Consider the following 17,274-nt stretch of genomic DNA (forward strand, 5'->3'; position numbering starts at 1 on the left):
AGCTGCTGTGTTTGGAGGGGAGCTGAGGAAATTCTGGGAAAGTATTCCTGGGAACTTGTCCCCCTCAAAAATGATACAAGAGCCACAGTAATGAGCAAGTTGGCATTAACTTTATTCTATCTTCTGTATAATCTTAAGTACATAAGAAAGGTTTTTTTCACAAGCCTCAGGAGAAGACAAGTACAAGTCACAGGACAGTTTCAAAATAAAAAAAAAAAATTGCATAATTTTTCCTTTTTTTTTGTTTTTTGCAAGTTTTGTACTAGAGAAAAAGAACATTGACACTTTACAGAAGAAATGCATTTCAGATATGCTTATGCCACCCGAGGCGTTGGAAAAATGAAGGTCAAAGCACGTGCAGCTCCCTTTGTGGGTCAGTACAGTACTGTGAGATCCATCACTCTGCTCCAGGGCCCTGGAACAGAGGCTACAAAGCTTCCACCAAAATAAAGAGCCAAGCAACAGGAGGGGAAAAAGGACAGGATTCAGAGGGGGCTGATTGCAGATGAGGAAGAGAGTGATGAACCGACTTGATCCAACTCTGGTATTTACAGCTCTGCACTGCTGACCTGGAATGGAGCAGCTCCTTCCTCTGGGGAAGGGCACAGCTTGAGAAAAACCATCCTGGCAGCCTGAACCTGAGCTCAGCTGCTCCAGGAAGGAAGCCCTGGGGCAGAGGTTGCCTTGTGAAGGTGGAGGGCTCATGGAATGAGAGGTGCTCAGCTCCAAGCTACCAGCCAGACTGCTGGGTGGCCCTGGTGGCACCACTGCAGCCTTCCTGTGGCACTGGGGCATGAAAGCCTCCTGTCATGGCACAATCAGGAATGCACTGAGCTAGTGGGAATGATGGAAGAGAAATCAGGGTGGAATTGGCCCAGGTCCTCAGCCTTTGGTCCGACAAAACCGTTCCCGTGTCCTGTGGTGGCAGCAGCTGCTCCAGAGAGCTGGAGGGAGCAGCCTGCAGGAGCTGCCCAGGACAGCTGGGTGCTGTGGCCTCTGACAGACACTGTCACTTGGTAAAAAAGGGGACAACATTCCTCTCACGTGGACCAGTTTTGCTTAAAGGCAATACAAAAACAACACTCTGAAAGCCAACTGCCAGGACTGGCTGTGGAGTTCACCGAGACTCTGATCGATTGGTGCAGTTAGATGGGACAAGGGGAGAGAGAAAAGAACCTTCCTGCTGAGAGAGGTGACAACCACCACCTACCCCAAGCCCCAGGCACAGGAACCTCAGTGATGGCAGGCAGCTGTGTCTCTCGGGTAGAAGAGAAGCAGTTTGAGAGCAGAAAGGTACAAGAAATCTAAGAGAAATCATCTGAAAGCAGATTTGTCCCACAGCAGGGCCAGGGGAGGGTGAGAGCCTTGGAGCTTTTCGGCTTAGCCTGCAATTTCTGTCACAGTGGTGACCAACTTCTGACCGTTCCACACTGTCTTGAACTGTTCTGGGACAGGGAATTCAGTCTGGAGGGTAAAAACAGAGAATTGTTGTCAAAAATCAGTTTATGGCTGAGTTAGCAACCACTCCCACTGCTTCAGGCATTTCTTTTCTCAGCTTTGTGCTGTCCTGTACCATCACTGGTGCCTGTTCTGCCCCCAAGAGGTCCTGAGAAATAAGCAGCTCTCACAAACCAGCAATAATCTTATTTACAGGTATTTTTGCTACTTCTATAAATCAGATCATCATTCACAACCTCCAAACCCCACAGTAACCAAGACTCCCTGCAGAGCTTTATCAAGACACAACTCCTGCATCCCCCAGCAGGCTGCAGGAGGATTCCAAAGCCAACTTACAAAGTTTTCCACCTCCCAAAGGACTGCACTTACAAAGTCCCCCCCGTCGGTGGGGATGAGCACGTTCATCTCCGAGGACTTGGCACTGACGATCTCGCAGTCGAGGGAGCTCTTGCTCAGGTACACGTGGCACCCATCTGTCTTGTTGATGGAAATCGTTGGCACTTTACCCATGACCTGGCAGGGCCAGAGCACAATTAGCCTAAACTGGACAGCCACAGCATTTTTGGGGTGTTTTCTTTCAAGGCAAGAGGTTGGACTCCAAGCCCTCCCCGTGACGATCGCACAGGATTCAAATATTCCCATCTTTAGCAGAAATCCAAAGTTTTTGTTTGTGATTTTCCCCAATTTCTTGCTCTGATTTCTTTAGAACAAAACGTGGGCAAACTGACCATCCCAAATCAGATGCCCAAACTGAACTGGAATAAACCCTGCTGCTGTGCTCCTGCTTTGGCAGCCAAATGTGCTTTCCACCTCACAGAGCCTCAGCTCTTACCCAAACCCTGAAACAGCTCAAAGGCACAAATGTCAGCCCTTTCCCAAAGGACAGATGGTGTTTCATGGGTATTCTCCACAGCTGCACACTCCTGGTCTGGAAATACAACTGCTCCAGGGCCAGGAGAGAGAACAAGAACTTTTACTCACCTGAACTTTGACATCCCTGCTGTTGATGATCTCCACAATGCCCACCACGTCATCAAACACCAGACCCAGCTTCTTGCAGTTGTCTGCAAAGAAAAGCAGATCAGGGCACAGAGGTTTTGGAGGCCCCAGCTCCTGCACACACACACCAGCAGGCAGGAGCAGCTCCCAGGGCTCTCCCCACTCACCCAGGGTGATGGAGTTGATCTTGCCTTTGATTTGGAGTGTGCTGTTTGTGCACTTGAAAACATATGCTACCTGCTTCAGTTCTGTGTCACTGATCACCAGGTTAGTGGCATTCTCCTGGTTTTCCTGAAAAGGCAGGGGAAACACACTTCATTTTCTGAATGCAGAGCAATTAATCCATGAAAATCCCTTTAAAAACAATCAGGTGCCTTCAGGCTGGTTCCTCTCAGGAGAAAGTTCTCCAGAAGAGCCCCCTTTGCTTCTCCAAAGCTCCCATCCCTCCAACCCACTCCTGCCAGCACCAGGCACTCACCACTCTCCACTTTTTGCCTTCTAATTCTAGCAAAGGAGGTGCCTTTGGGGAGGGGTTTGCATTACAGGCAGGTTTGGGAGCAGTGAAAGGTTTGGGGCCGCTTCTCACGGGGCCCCCCTGGTTCTTCAGGGCTGGATTCTTGTGGGTTTTCATGTCATCTGAGACGTGCCTTAAACCTGCAAGAGAAGGCAAAGCTGAGAGCCAGCTCTCCTCCAGGAATGCAGCTCCCCAAACACCAGGCATCAGATAATACTTGTTAAAACACAAATAAACTCCTGAGGCTGGGGCTAAGTGTGAGTGACAGGAAGGGAAGGAGGAAGCAGGAAATGCTGCTGCAATAATGACAAGAACACAACATGAACCACAGAACCAGAGTGTGGCACAGCTCTTCCACTCTGCAGCTGGGAAAAGCCCTGAGCCCAGCACCTCCTGAACTGATGTGCTCACCAGGGAACACAAAAAAGGGCAAATTCTGTGCAAACAACAGCTGCCAAATTGCACTTTTTGCACCAGAAAGATGCAGGGAATCAAAGGGCTCAGCCTCAGGTGTTTACGGCTGCAAGTTCATGCCTTGCTCCACCTGCCAGATGAGGGTGACAATGATGAGGGGGACAATCCTCACCTGCCAGATGAGGGTGACAATCCTCATCTCAATAACATTCCCAGCTCTCTCACTTCCCTCCCTAGACAATCAATGAATTACTGACTCTCAACCCTCCAGCTATGGTTTATCAACCTAGTCACAAAACAACCAATAATACCCCAAGACAAAAAAGGACACAAATGAGCCCTATAACATCCCTCATAATCTTCCTCCTACTCATCAACCTTCTAGGGCTGCTACCCTCCACATTTACCCCACATTTACCCCACACATTTGTCCCTGGGAAAGCGCCAGCCCCGGAGTGGGGCCAGGTGGGTTTTTGTGTCTTTTTTAAGCAGGTGCATTGAGGGGCAGCAGGAAAACAAGGAGCAGCAGCAGCAGGAGCAGCAGGAGCAGCAGCAGGAGCAGCAGCAGAGCAGTCCCTCCCTCGCTGAGCCCCCACATACCCGAGGTGATCCCTTCTCCCCGGTTGATCTGCGCGAACAGCGCCGAGCGCGAGGCCGAGTCGTCCGTGCTGGAGCTCACGGGGGCAGGAGGAGGGGGAGGCCCTGGAGGTGGGGGTGCAGGCCCAGCCGGGGGGGCAGGGGCTGCTTTAGCCCCTGCTGTGGCCACAGGACCCTGGAAGAGCAGGGAAGAGGAAAGGAGCTGGCACCAGCCCCGCTCCTGCCCCGCTGACCCTCCCCAGGCTCCCTGCTGCAGCAGCACTCACTGTTTTGCTCCAGGTCAGCCCTGTGGTGTGGTACTCCTTGATGTAGGCCTGCAGCTCTGTCCAGATGCTCAGGTAAGCTTTCACCCAGTCCACTTGTTTTTTATCTCTGAGAACACAAAGACGAGGAATTAAAGGCTGAGGGAAGCGGCTGTGGGCAGATGCTGGAGCAGCCCTGTCACAGGCATCTTTTATGGAAAATCCTTTCCTTGGGATTTTTCCTACTGAGAAGCTGAGAAACCTCAGGAACAAATTGTAAACAATGGTTATCTGCTGCTGTGGAATGCAACAGGTGCATCTGGGATTGGACTCGTGGTTGTTTCTAATTAATGGCCAATCACAGTCAGCTGGCTCAGACTCTCTGTCCAAGCCACAAGCCTTTGTTATCACTCCTTTTTCTATTCTTACCCAGCCTGCTGATGAAATCCTTTCTTCTATTTTTTCAGCATAGTTTTAATATAATATATATGATAAAATAATAAATCAAGCCTTCTGAAACATGGAGTCAGATCCTCATCCCTTCCTCATCCTCAGACCCCTGTGAACACTCACACAGCCCCAGCTGGCCAAGCTCAACACCAGCCCTGGGAGAAAAGGTGAACTTACACATCCTTGTACTCCTTGAGGATCCTGTTGGTGTAAAACATGGCAGCATCAGTCATCTCCTTCACGTAAGGACCAGGCTTTGGAGCCTAGGGCAGAGAGAACACGTTGGCACTGAGCAGCCCTCCAGAACCTCCCGAGCAGCCCAAGGAAATTCCCTTCCCATGGAATCCTCACCATGGCCACCCAGCCCAGGGCTGGGATGCTCTCACTGACTGCTGACAAGTGGTTGAAGAGTTTGCTGCCACGGTTCTTCTCCCTGAAGTTCTGCACAGCCTGGATCTGCTCCGAGATGGGCTTGAGGAGCTCTGAGAAGGCGTTCTGCAAACACACACGGGGACAGGGCAATTAAAGAGATTAATTAGCACTGGAATGGCTCTGCAATGGCTGCACAGCTGAGCTGGTGGGGACTCAGAACAAGACTCCAGCTGGCAGCAGTGGCTGCTGCAGCTCCTGTCCAGGCCTGGTCCCACAGTCAGCTCCTCCAGCTGAAGTCATTGCTCCCATCGGATCGGCGCCGTGGGAGAACGCCAAGATCTGTGACTCATGTTCAATCCAGGAGACACTGACAGGGCTTGTTAGTAACGAGGACAGAAATAGCATTTGCCTTTCCTGGGTTCTTTTGTTCCAACACAGTTTGTGGAATTTTTCCTCTCCTCCATGAACCCTCGGAGAAAGGGGTGCTGGCACCCACAGCCCATCCTCAACCAGAGTCCCTGCAATTTCTAAGGTCACCCCCACCAAGCCACATTTGAGGATTCCAGCTATTTCTTGAGCCAATCCTTCACTACTTGGATGGTAAAAGTTTGTTCCTGTGTGCTGTTCCCTTGGAATGCTGACTGGATGTGCCAGAAGTGCTCTGGGGTCAGAGACAGCAAAGAGCCAATTCCACATTTCCAGAGATGCCTCTGAGGAAACTTTTCCTTCCTTTAGTGAGAGTCTCCTGCTGGTGGCAGCAGAGAGGGACAAATTTGGGCAAAACTTGCCTTCCAAAACCTCAGCTTCTGCTTTTGCTGCTTTTTCATCTCTGTTTAGATGAAAACTGAGAGGTCCCAAGCACTGCTGGCCAGGCCACACTTTCAGAAGCTCCAGCCCAGCAGCACATTCCAGTCCCAGGATGGGGAAATTCTTCAGCACAAGCACTGAGAGTTCACACATTTTGCATTTTAAACCAGCTGCTCCAGAATTAGACTCCTGCCAGACAACCTGCACAAAGAGCTACCCTAGATTAAGGCTGCTCTTTGTTCATAATCCTTTATTTAAATAACGTGGCCGTGGGATTTGTAAGCAGGTTCTCAGGCTAGAGGCTACACAGAGCTGCATCCCAGCAAGCCTGGTGGAACAGAGCAACCCTCCAACGCTGACTTTGGGGGAAAAAATGCAGATCTATTTTGCAGTGAACAGGAAAGGAGCACAGCAATCCAGCTCCCACAATGTAACAGTAGAAGGCACGACTGAGTGAGATAATAACTGCAGAGAAAAGCAAGGTGGGATCCTGTTGCTCAGGAAAATACAGTTCTCAGCAGGGAAGAGCCAATGCATTCAGGATCAGATTCTCAGGCACACATCCTGCTGAGAAGCAGCAGCCCAGGGTAAAGTGTTAAATTACCTGCTAAGGACAAATCAATCCTAAAAGCCCGGCCATTATTCAGAGGCCATTCAGCAGAGACAAGTGTCTGCTCTGCTCCTGGAGGAGTTTTGATGCCTGAAAGTCTCTGAGCAGCATCACATAATGAAAAGCAGGAGCTCCACAAATCCCAGGGTGGCTCCTGGCTCAGACAAGCTCCTGTCTGCAGCTTCTCAGGGAGCACTGATTGAGCAGAGCTGGTGCCAGGTGAAACTGGAGACAGAGGCTGGGAGCTGACAGCCCCACAGCTGCTGTAACAACTGGGAAATGTCAGCTCTGCAGCTCCCAGAACCAACATCCAGGGTTCTGCCCAGTATTGGGGAGAACCCAGAGCAGTTCATGCCCTCAGAGTGTGGGAAATGCCTGGTCAGAAACCCCTGATCAGAAATTCCCTAATCAGAAACCCCTGATCAGAAACCTCTGCCCTCGGGTCAGGGGTGCCTGTGAGTGCTGGGGGAACCTGGGCTGTCACAGCTGGGCTGCAGCCATGGTATTTTTTTATGGAAAATCCTTTCCTTAAGATTTTTCCTCCTGAGAAGCTTAGAGGCCTCAGGAACAAAATGTAAACATTGATTATCTGCTGCTGTGGGATGCAACAGGTGCATCTGTGATTGGTCTCATGTGGTTGTTTCTAATTAATGGCCAATCACAGTCAGCTGGCTCAGACTCTGAGACAGAAGCCTTTGTTATCATTCCATTCTTTTTCTATTCTTAGCCAGCCTTCTGATGAAATCCTTTCTTCTATTCTTTTAGTATAGTTTTAATATAATATATATGATAAAATAATGAATCAGCCTTCTGAGACATGGAGTCAGATCCTCATCTCTTCCCTCATCCTGGGACCCCTGTGAACACCTTCACAGCTGGGCCAAAAGAGGAACTGGAGCAGGACAGGGACACTCACCTCTGCTGGCTGCTGATGCTGGGATGCCACCACCAGAAGAGCCCTCTCACTCATCAGGCCTGCATGGACCATCTCAGCCTGAGGACAGACACAAACATGAGGGAGATTCCCTTGTGAAACACAACAAACCACCCCAGCTGTGAGGAACCACCCACACCAACCCAAAACACATTCCTGGAGGAACCCATCCCCAGGGGAACCTCAGCAGAGGGAGCTGGGGAGCTTTCAGGCCTCCTGAAGGAGGTCTGGACACAGCCAGGCACTTCAGGATTTCCAGGAGAAGGTTTGGTTCACCCTGAGTGTGTAGGTGGCAACCTGGAGTTATCTGGGCATCTGCTTTGAACCCTCAGGGGTTCTAAAGGTCTTGGGACACAGTGCTAGAGGAATGCAGCTTCTGACAGCAAATCTGGCCCTTGCAGCCCTAAGGAGAGGCAGCACCCCTGGAGCAGAGGGGGAACGGGGTCCTTACGTGCTTCTGCACATCCCCACCGACTTCTCTGCTGATCTTGGTGTACTCAGCCACGGGCCCGGCCAGAAGGGCGTCGAAAGCCTGCACGTACTGAGCCACTCCTGTGGGAAAGCCAGAGCACAGAGATCACCAGGAGCACCCCCAGGCTGCCACAGCACCCCCCACCTGCAGGAGGCTGAGCCCAGGCTGGGGAAGTGCTGCAGCCACAATTTTTATCTCCATGGGCAGCCCCCTCCAGCCTGGCTGCCCCAGAGTGAGCCCTGTGCCAGCTCTGCAGTGCCCTGGGGGTGCCCTGGGCCTCACCTTTGGCAGAGGAATCCCCACACATGCCAGGGCCTTGGCACACGTTCTCCAGGCGCTCCACAGCCTTCTCCAGGCGCTCCACCAGCCTCTCCATGTCTGCTGCTGTCCACAACCTGCACAACAGGACGCAGTTACTGCATCCCCAGGTGCCACACAGGGTTTATGGCTGGCTGCTACAAGCTCTACCAGTTCCAGGAGAACCATTCCAGCCCGGCTGTGCACCCTGAGGATGGCCAGCAGTGCACCCTGCCATTACACAGACAGCTGGCTTACACAACAGCCTCTTGCTGCTGCCACACTCGCTCCCGAATAGTTCCTATTCCATTTAAGGGCTCCTTACATGTGTAAGCACATGAAACTTCCACCTTCTAACCTCGTAGTGACACCACAAAGGCGTGCCCAGGCTCTCAGTGCAGTCAGCTTCTGGCCAAAGTCCCACACAGTCACTGCTCTGCTGGGAGCTCACACTCTCCAGGTGAAAAGTAGTGAATTTAAGTCTCCAAATGCATCTGCAAGGACCTCCTGGAGTCCTGAACTGCTCCCAGGAGCATCCGTGAGCTCAGCACCACCCCAGCACAGAGCCTGAGGCGCCCTGGCAGCTGCACGAGCTGAGGCAGCAGAGCTGCTTGTGCAACAACAGCCCCGGCTCTTCCCCTGCAGCCACCACACAGGAAAGAGGCCCGGGCACGCCAGCCATTGGCTGCATGTCATCTGGAAAAAGTCTTAAAAGTCACAGAAACTTTCCATTAATGGCTGCTCTGCACCGAGCAACGAGACGGGTCAGGCTCCCTGCACAGCAGTGCCCAGGGAACGCAGGCAGGGAGCAGCACGGCCACTGGGGCATTTCTATCTTATCAGCACTCATCAGAAAGCTTTTACAGCATGAATCACCACGGCGGCCTGCGCACAGCTTCCCTCTGCAGCCTGCTGAGGCTCAAAGCCCTGTCTGGAGGGGGAGATCCTTCCCCAAACACCCCCAGAGAGGAAGGCAGCGTTTGCTCAGCTGAGCTGACCCTGGATCCCCTCCGAGAGGAAACCTCGAGTTCTCACTGCGAGTTTTGCTTTTGTTCACCAGCCCTCCCAGCCCCGCTGCTTCAGAGTGCACGTTCTCACCTCATTCCCAGAGGATGTGGGGCAGACCCAGCGTTAGTCACGAGCCCAGCACTGGTGTCACAAGACAAACAAGGCCCTTTTTCCACCCTTGTCTCCCTCCTTGCAGCAGGAGAGGCAGCCCTGCTGCGGGGACAGAGAGAGGAGGGAGAGAAGCAGCTTCCTCCTCTGTTTGCGCTGAACCAGGGCACACACTGTGCACAAACCCCACTGGATGGCTTCCAGATACACCAAAAAAGAGTCCAGAGAAGCTGAAACTGCGGCATCAGAGCAATGAACAGCTCTGCATCGTTAATTGTGAGCTCTGCATCTTTAATTCCAGCCCTGCATCATTAATTGGGAGCCCTGCATCTTCAACTGTGAGCATCTTTAATTCCAGCCCTGCATCTTCAACTGTGAGCCCTGCATCTTTCATTAATTGGGAGCCCTGCATCTTCGACTGTGAGCATCTTTGATTCCAGCCCTACATCTTTAATTCCAGCCCTGCATCTTTCATTGGGAGCCCTGCCTCTTTAATTGGGAGCCCTCCAAAAACCTGAGCTCCCCTGGGAGCACAGCCAGGACAGAGCTGGCTCACAAAATGTGGGATTTCTCCCCCAAAAGCCACTGCCAGGGTGGCTGTGCCATGCTCAGACAGGGCAGCAGGCACCCGGAGCAGTATTTTCCCCAGCCATCAGAAAATTAACACTGGAAATGTCATCACAGTGATCTCTCCAAACTGATTTACACGTGGATCCTGCCAGCACAAGCAGAATCTGTTCTCTGGCCTTCAGTCCCATCTGCTGCAACACTTAAATCACATTTTACACGGCCTGGGCATCCAGAGAGGTGCTCTGGAGGAGAAATCTGTTCAAGCTCTGCCCCATGGTCTTGTTTTAAACCCCACTGTCACCTCTGCTTGGCACTACCAGGAAAGCCACCAGTTAAAACTGGGTAAATTTAACACTTAACAAAGCACCTGACTGCATTGGCAACCAAATTATTATTGTTTTTACAGGTTTTTGGGGGCTGCACAGAGCTGTGGTCTCCTGAGCAGAACAATCTGAAAATGCTGTGAAGAGCAGTCCTGTTCTCAGCACACAGCAGTGCAGGCTGTGCCTGAAATCAGCTCTCTGAAAAACCAGCCTGACTCAAACTCCAATCAAACTGACTCAAACAAAGCTCTGCAGCACTGATCCCCGGCAAGGCTCTAATCTGATCAGCCCCACTGCCCAAACTGCAGCTCTGAGCAGATTACTGGGCAGAAAATCCAGATGGAAAACTGGAAAACTGCTTCCTACCCTAGCAGGGGCAAACTGCAGCTTGGGTCAGGAATATTGGGCAGAAAATCCAGATGGAGAACTGGAAAACTGCTTCCTACCCCAGCAGCTCTGATCAGGATTACCAGGTGGAAAATCCAGATGGAAAACTGCTTCCTACCCCTGGCAGCAAAGGAAGCTGCAGGAGCAGCACATCCCTCAGCTCTGGGTGGGATTAACACCCCAAAATCCCCAAAATCAGCATTTCTTGGGACTGCCATGCTCCCTCTCCCTTCATTTGACAAGTCCTGCCTTGTTTATCCATCAACCCCCAGTGCCCCTCAGCAGCTCTGCAAACCTGCTGCTGCCGGGCAGATGGTGAACTCATTTTAATTTCCTTTTAATGGGCGGCATTAGGGCAACTTAAAAGATAAGTCAGTCGGTAAATTGGCAGCAGAACGAGAGCTAAGTGCAGGCAACCCAAAGTCCTGGATGCCAGTCCCTCCCCTTGACTCACCCTCCCTGTGCTCTTTGCCCTGTGGATGAAGTTATTTCTGCTGCCTGGGTACCCACACGGAGGGAAATAAAAAGATTGAGCTGTACCTAAATCAGAGATTAACATTCAGCAAGGAAAATAAAAACAAGCACACAGGACTGCACCTAGACAGTGTTTTGTCTACTGGCCTGTAAATATAAAATAATTCAATAAAAAGCGACAAAATGACTTTACATATCTCAGTGCAAATTATCAGATTTTGTTTCCCTTCTCTGAAGAGGAAGATGAGAACACAGACCACCCAAAAATATATTTCTTTTTGTTCTACAGATCATCCAGGAGTCATTTTTGCTCTGCTCCAGATGGATGAGGGAGGCTTTCCCAGCTCTCCCTTCCAGGACATCAACACAGGATTTAAATTTAAATCTCGTTCCAATTCAATTGAACTTTGATTAGCAGCGGAGCAGAAGCAGCAAACACAGTTTCACCCAGGGCCAGAGGGGCCATTCCTTTTCACAGCACATTTGTTCAGCCATCAACTGCCCTTTATTCCCATCTCAGCCTGGGACAGGCTGTGCCACAAACAGGCTGAGCAGAGCAATAAATAAAAGGATTTTATTGCTAAAAACATCATTTACCCCAAACCCTGCACATCCCAGCAAGAGGAGCTTGGGGAACATCAAGGAGCTGGCCTGTCCCAGCCTCAGAGCGAGCAAATTCTCAGAAAATCACCGAAAAAATGAAATTATTTCCTTGCCTGAGACAGCACATGAACCTGAGCCCTTCCTGAGACGTTCTGGAAGACACAAATGTTGGTTTTATAGGCAAAGCAAGCCAAACCTACGCCCGTGCTCACAGCGAGCCCGACACTCTGCTGTCAGCACCACCACATTTGCATCAGCCACTTCCTGTTCCTACAGGCAAAAGAAATAAAGATGGGACAACTAAATTAGGAACATACCACAGTTTATTTCTGAGCTGACACTGGGATATCTCAGGGGATCAGCTACCAGATGATTTCCAACGTTTATATCTGCCAAAAGCCCGGAGAATTTTTATTTTTTTTTTCTTTTTTAAACAGTTCAGCTCCTCAAGGCAGGAGTCAAAAGCCTGAATTTAGCCAGTGGTCAGGAGCTGCCATGAACACAAGACAGCTATTGCTGGTCCCAGCAGCTGCCAGGACAGAGATCTCAGCTGTTTCTATCCAACAATACTTGCTGACACTGCGCCAGAACCCGTGCTGCCTGCTCCTGCTATTTCAGATCCACTCGATTTAGAAAACCAAGAGTGCTTTTAAAAAAAAAAATAAAAATCCATCTGGCCCCTGCTCCAGCTTTCCCATACAACAAACCCTCCTGAAGCCATTGGAAATGTTATTTGGTGTTTTGCTCACAGGTTAAGAGGGGGTTAAAGCTCAGCGCTGGAGCAAAGGCTCCGTTTTCAGCACAATCCTCTGAATCGGGAGGTTTGTGCCTGCCAGCCTCAGCTGCCACCCTCCTCTCACTTCCTCTGCCTGCCAGGGTGATGAATCCAGCAGGGAGGTAACCAAGGATGTGGGCTCTGAGCAGGGCTGGGCGCAGCAGGGAGCTGCAGATCGGGAATGCTGAGCCTGGGAGTGCTCAGCATCAATCCTGAGCCTGGCACTGCTCAGACTGAGCCCTCTGCATCGATAACTGGGGATATTGAGCCTGGGAGTGCTCAGCATCAATCCTGGGCCTGGCACTGCTCAGACTGAGCCCTCTGCATCGATAACTGGGGATATTGAGCCTGGGAGTGCTCAGCATCAATCCTGAGCCTGCCCCAGCACAAACTGAACCCTCTGCATTAATAACTGGGGATATTGAGCCTGGGAGTGCTCAGCATCCCTCTGAGCCTGCCCAGCTGAGCCTGGGAGTGCTCAGCATCAATCCTGAGCCTGCCCCAACACAAACTGAACCCTCTGCATGGATAATTTGGGATATTGAGCCTGGGAATGCTCAGGATCCCTCAGTGCCTACCCCAGCACGGCCCGCTCGGCTGAACTCTCTGCATGGATAATTTGGGGTATTTTTGGCTTTCAGAGAGCTCAGCGATATGGCAGGGACACAGGAACAGGACGGACACACACAGCAGTGCCCCGATGCCGCGGATCCCTGGGTTCTCAGGGCACCTGGGGGGATTCCAGAACCCCGGGATTTGCCAAACAATCCAGTAATTATTGTAATTTCCTTTTGGCCGGCACGGAACGCTTTGGAATCACACGTTGATCCCATCCCAGGCACGACACAGAGGAGGAACCGGCAACGGGCTGGGAACGGGAACCGCCCGGGGGATGGAGAGGGAGCCCGGGCTGTGGGAGAACAGAAATCCCCAAAAAGCGGATCGGCCCCGCCTGCCCGTCCCGGTGAGCCCCGGTCACCGAGAGAGCCCTGCGGGGGTGTCTGCGCCGTTCTGGGCCAAATTCACCCCAAACCGCCGCCTTTGGGGGATCCACCCCCATCAACCGGGCCGGGGCTTCTCCCGCCCACCGGCCCCGGTCCTGCGGTCCCGGTACTGCTCCCGGGGCTGGGCCCGGTCCTGATCCGGTGCCCGGTGCTGACCCCGTGGCCGGTTCTTATCCCGGTGCTCGGTTCTGATCCCGGTGCCCGCTCACTCTCGCCGGTACCGCCCCCAGATCCGGCCGTGCCCGGTGCCGGTACCGCTCACTCCCACCCACGGACCCTCGGATCCTCAGCCCGGGCCGTACCCGGTGGCCGGTGCCAGCACCGTTCACTCCCACCCTCACATCCCCAGCCGGGCCGTGCCCGGTGCCGCTCGCTCACTCCCATCCTCGGACCCTCAGCCGGGCCGTGCCCGGTGCCGTTCACTCCCACCCTCAGCTCCTCATCCCCGGCCGTGCCCGGTGCCGCCCGCTCGCTCGCTCGCTCCCACCCCCGGACCCTGGGACCCGGGCCGTGCCCGGTGCCCGGCGCTCACCCCCGGCCGCTCCCGCTCCGCCGCTCCCGGCGCCGCCCAGCCCCGCCGCGCCCGCCGCTTCCGGCCCCCGCCCCGCGCGCCGGATGTGCGCACGGCGCGCTGCGCGGCGCGGCGCGGGGGGCGGGGCTTCGGGACAGCCGCTACGCGATTGGCCGGCGGGAGCGGAGGCGTGGTCGGAACGGTTGAGGGGTGTGGTGAAAGGGGTGGAGCTTCGGGGCGGATTCCGCCCTGCGATTGGTGGATTGAACTGAAGGCGCGGTTTATTATGCGATGGGCGCGGTGATGGGCGTGGTCTCACGTGTGGGCGGGGTCACGAGTTCGGGACCCCCGGGGGGATTCGGGACCCCCAAAGGGTCGCACCGAGGGGCTGGGGAGGCTCCGGGGGTCGCACCGAGGGGCTGGGGGGCTCCGCGACCCGGTCAGGGTCGCACCGAGGGGCTGAGGGGCTCTGAGAGCCCCAGCCGGGTCAGCCGGGACCCTGCCGGGTGCGCTGCTCATCCCCCAGGAGGGGCTGCTGGGGTACGGGGGGTCCTCAGGAGCTTTGGGGTCCCCGAAAGGGGTTGGGACATTGACCGGGAAGGAACGGGACGCTGTCTCGGTAATGGCTGGGACACGTTGCCAGGCTGGCAAGGAGGAGGAGGAAGAAGAGGAGGAGGAGGAGAAGCCGCGGGCGCCGCTTCCTGCCCGGCTGCGCTACCAAAGATGGTCACGGCTCGGGGATGGGGCTCGGAGCCGGCGGCGGAGCTCTGCTGACACCCAGCGGGGCTCTGTGACACCGGTGGGGCTCTGCAGGTCCCGGGGATGATCTGGTGACACCGGTGGGGCTCTGCTGTCCTACGGGAACCAGCGCTTGGCTCAGCTCGAGGTGTTTGGAACCAGCCCTGGGCAATCCCTGCTGCTCCGGGATCCTTCCAGCCCAGGGAAATCCATCCTCACCCCTGGGGTGTTTCACAAACCCTGCTACCAGATAAAGCCCAGGCTTTTTGCCCTTTCCCTGCAGCTAAGGAGGGGGATTATTCCTTTATTCCTCACCTCCCGCAAGGAGAGACTTTCACACTCCCACTTTTCCCCTGCAGGGTGAATAGCCTCAGCTGTCACCTCTGGAATTGTCCCTGCCGTCGTTCCTCCTGCCCTTCGCTTTCTGCTTTTCTCGGCTCGTTCTCCCACGCCCGCTGTGCCCCCTGCCCCGTCTCCATCACCACCAGACAAATCAGGAATAATAAGAAAATAACTCGTGTTTTTCAGCATCCTAAAAGTCGCTGTAGGGAGAAGCAGCCAGGTGTGCCTTGGCAGAGCAGGGAGAATCCAGGTGGGCAGCACCCGTGGGGAGAGAAAGGAGAAATCCCAGAGAACAGGGAGAGAAATAAAAAATAACCCGAGAATGGGGAAGGGGAGAGCGGGGCTGCTCCGCCCAGGTCATCCTCAGTGGTTCCTGGAGGAATTAAAAAGTTATATAAGGAATAAAAAAGCTCCTAGAATGGCTGGGGCACGGAGGAGCGCTGTGTGTCAGTGACCTGCTCCATCCCTGCTGCTCATCTCCCTTTTCTCCAAGCTCCCTGGGAATATTTACTTCATTTTTCATATTTGTTTCGTGTTTCAGCCCTGTTTTGTCTAAAACATCTCAGCCTCCCTCACACAGCAGCTTTTGGGTTTTTGCAGCCACAGCAAAGCGAAAAGCCAAAGGTTTTTGTGTCCCTCGTGGTGGGATGAGTGAGCACTGCAGCCCAGCTTCATTCCTGGGAAAATGGATTTATTTATTTTTATTTTTTTCCAGCAGGAAACCACGTCACTACCTGATCATTTCTGCCCACGTGCAGCACCCCTGGGGCTGCTAACAAACTTGGGAGCAGTGGTTTTTGCAAAATATTAACCAAAGCCCACCAAAACCACGTCAGCCCGTGTTTGCAGATGGTGAGAGTGACCTCAGGCTGGTGGCACAGCCAGGGTGACCCCTGGGGACCGCTGTGACACCATCCTGGGTTAACTCTGCTGAGCTCAGCCCTGCTCCAGCATTCCTGCTGCCTCTTCCCAGGCTGAGCTGATTCCCAGCTGGATCTGTCCCCTGATCCAGCCTCCCTGGGGACCCTGAGGTGACATCCCTGCCTGTGGGAACCTGTGCTTGGTGTTTGGAACCAGCCCTGGGTGATTCCTGCTGCTCCAGGATCCTTCCAAGCCCAGGGAAATCCATCCTCACCCCTGGGGTGTTCCACAAACCCTGCTGCCAGATAAACCCCAGGGTTTTTACCCCTTTCCTGCAGGTAAGGAGTGGGTTTATTCCTTTATTCCTCACCTCCCGCAAGGAGAGACTCTTCACACTCCCACTTTTACCCTGCAGGGTGAATAAATTGCCACCTCTGGAATTGTCCCTGCAGTCACTCTGAGCCACTGAGTCCTGCCCCTTGGAGTTCTGCAGGTTCACGTGCTGCTTTTTTGTTTGATTTTGTCCCCTTTGCACTCATCTGGTCCCCAGAGCAGACCAGAACCCTCTGCTCCCCTCCTGCACGGCTCCCCCACATTCAGGGCTGGCCCAGGAGGGCGTGGGACCCTTCAGGTGGGATTCAGGGCTCATTTCCAGCCCAGCCCTAGAAATGCACCCTGCCTTTTCCACCTCCTGCCCCTCACCTTAGGATGTGGCAGCTCTGCCATCAGGGAGATGCTTCCCAGCACCTGGCTGCATTTTCTCCATGCCCAAGCTGTGTGTGGATTAAGCTGTAGGTACAGGCAACACCTCCCTGCGTGGTTTTTTCCACTCATTTCTTCTCCCTGCTTGGAGTGAAGCCCTCTGTGAGCAGGCTGGAGCACAATCCCCGCTCCCAGGCTGGAGCCCTGCCCAGGGCTCGAGGGTTATCAGCTCTCAGGGTCACTTTCCCCCCAGACATCTCATTTTCTTCAAAGCCTCAGACAGGGCAGGCATGCTTAGTGAGGAATAGCCCACAGCTCAAGCTCCTCTGGGTGGTTTTAGTCTCTTGGGCTGGCTGAAAAAACCCAGAGACTCCTCCTTGTGAACTCCACAGAGCCAAAAAAACAAGGAAAACAAGGAGGCAAAGAATAAAGTGTCCCTTATTTCTGTCTTTGAGTAAAAACAAAGGCTCTCAGCAGTGTTTGAAAGCCCTGGAGCAGCAGCACTGCCCACACCCCTCAGAGGCAGCCAGGTCACGGCCAGGGCTGGGACAACTCCTGGCCAGGAGCAGAGCAGGGTCAGAACATTCCCAACAACCCCGAGCTCTGGTGGCTGCAGCCTTCCTCCTCCTCCTCCTCCTCTTGCAGAGGATGCTCCTGCCACCCCCCTGCCCCAGCACAGGGGCTGCAGAGGGAACTGGCTTT

At 53.6% G+C, this 17,274-nt stretch overlaps 1 protein-coding gene across 2 annotated transcripts; it reads right to left on the minus strand.

The window, feature by feature from the left end:
- Positions 1 to 88: 88 nt before the first annotated feature.
- CAP1 (cyclase associated actin cytoskeleton regulatory protein 1) lies at positions 89 to 14,005 on the minus strand. Of its 2 annotated transcripts, none has more exons than XM_059488622.1 (13): positions 13,951 to 14,005; positions 8,152 to 8,264; positions 7,849 to 7,949; positions 7,380 to 7,457; positions 5,026 to 5,169; positions 4,852 to 4,937; positions 4,249 to 4,354; positions 3,986 to 4,157; positions 2,936 to 3,111; positions 2,625 to 2,748; positions 2,440 to 2,522; positions 1,828 to 1,971; positions 89 to 1,464 (listed from the first exon to the last, which is right to left on the minus strand). In XM_059488622.1, the coding sequence occupies exons 2-13, from the start codon at positions 8,243 to 8,245 to the stop codon at positions 1,381 to 1,383; spliced, it is 1,392 nt and encodes a 463-aa protein (XP_059344605.1). In that variant the 5' UTR covers positions 8,246 to 8,264; positions 13,951 to 14,005; the 3' UTR covers positions 89 to 1,380. The 2 variants fall into 2 exon arrangements, with proteins under 2 accessions (XP_059344605.1, XP_059344606.1); XM_059488623.1 differs by lacking the exon at positions 13,951 to 14,005 and adding an exon at positions 8,425 to 8,433.
- Positions 14,006 to 17,274: the final 3,269 nt, after the last annotated feature.

Source organism: Ammospiza nelsoni, chromosome 25, assembly GCF_027579445.1.
Source record: "Ammospiza nelsoni isolate bAmmNel1 chromosome 25, bAmmNel1.pri, whole genome shotgun sequence".
NCBI lineage: Eukaryota > Metazoa > Chordata > Aves > Passeriformes > Passerellidae > Ammospiza > Ammospiza nelsoni.

Coding starts and splice junctions, on each gene's coding strand:
- CAP1 (XM_059488622.1), bottom strand. CDS start 8,245: ATGGAGAGGCTGGTGGAGCGCCTGGAGAAGGCTGTGGAGCGCCTGGAG. Junction 7,950..8,151: donor TGGGGATTCCTCTGCCAAAG/GTGAGGCCCAGG, acceptor GCTTTCCCACAG/GAGTGGCTCAGTACGTGCAG. Junction 4,938..5,025: donor CCCTGGGCTGGGTGGCCATG/GTGAGGATTCCA, acceptor TCTCTGCCCTAG/GCTCCAAAGCCTGGTCCTTA.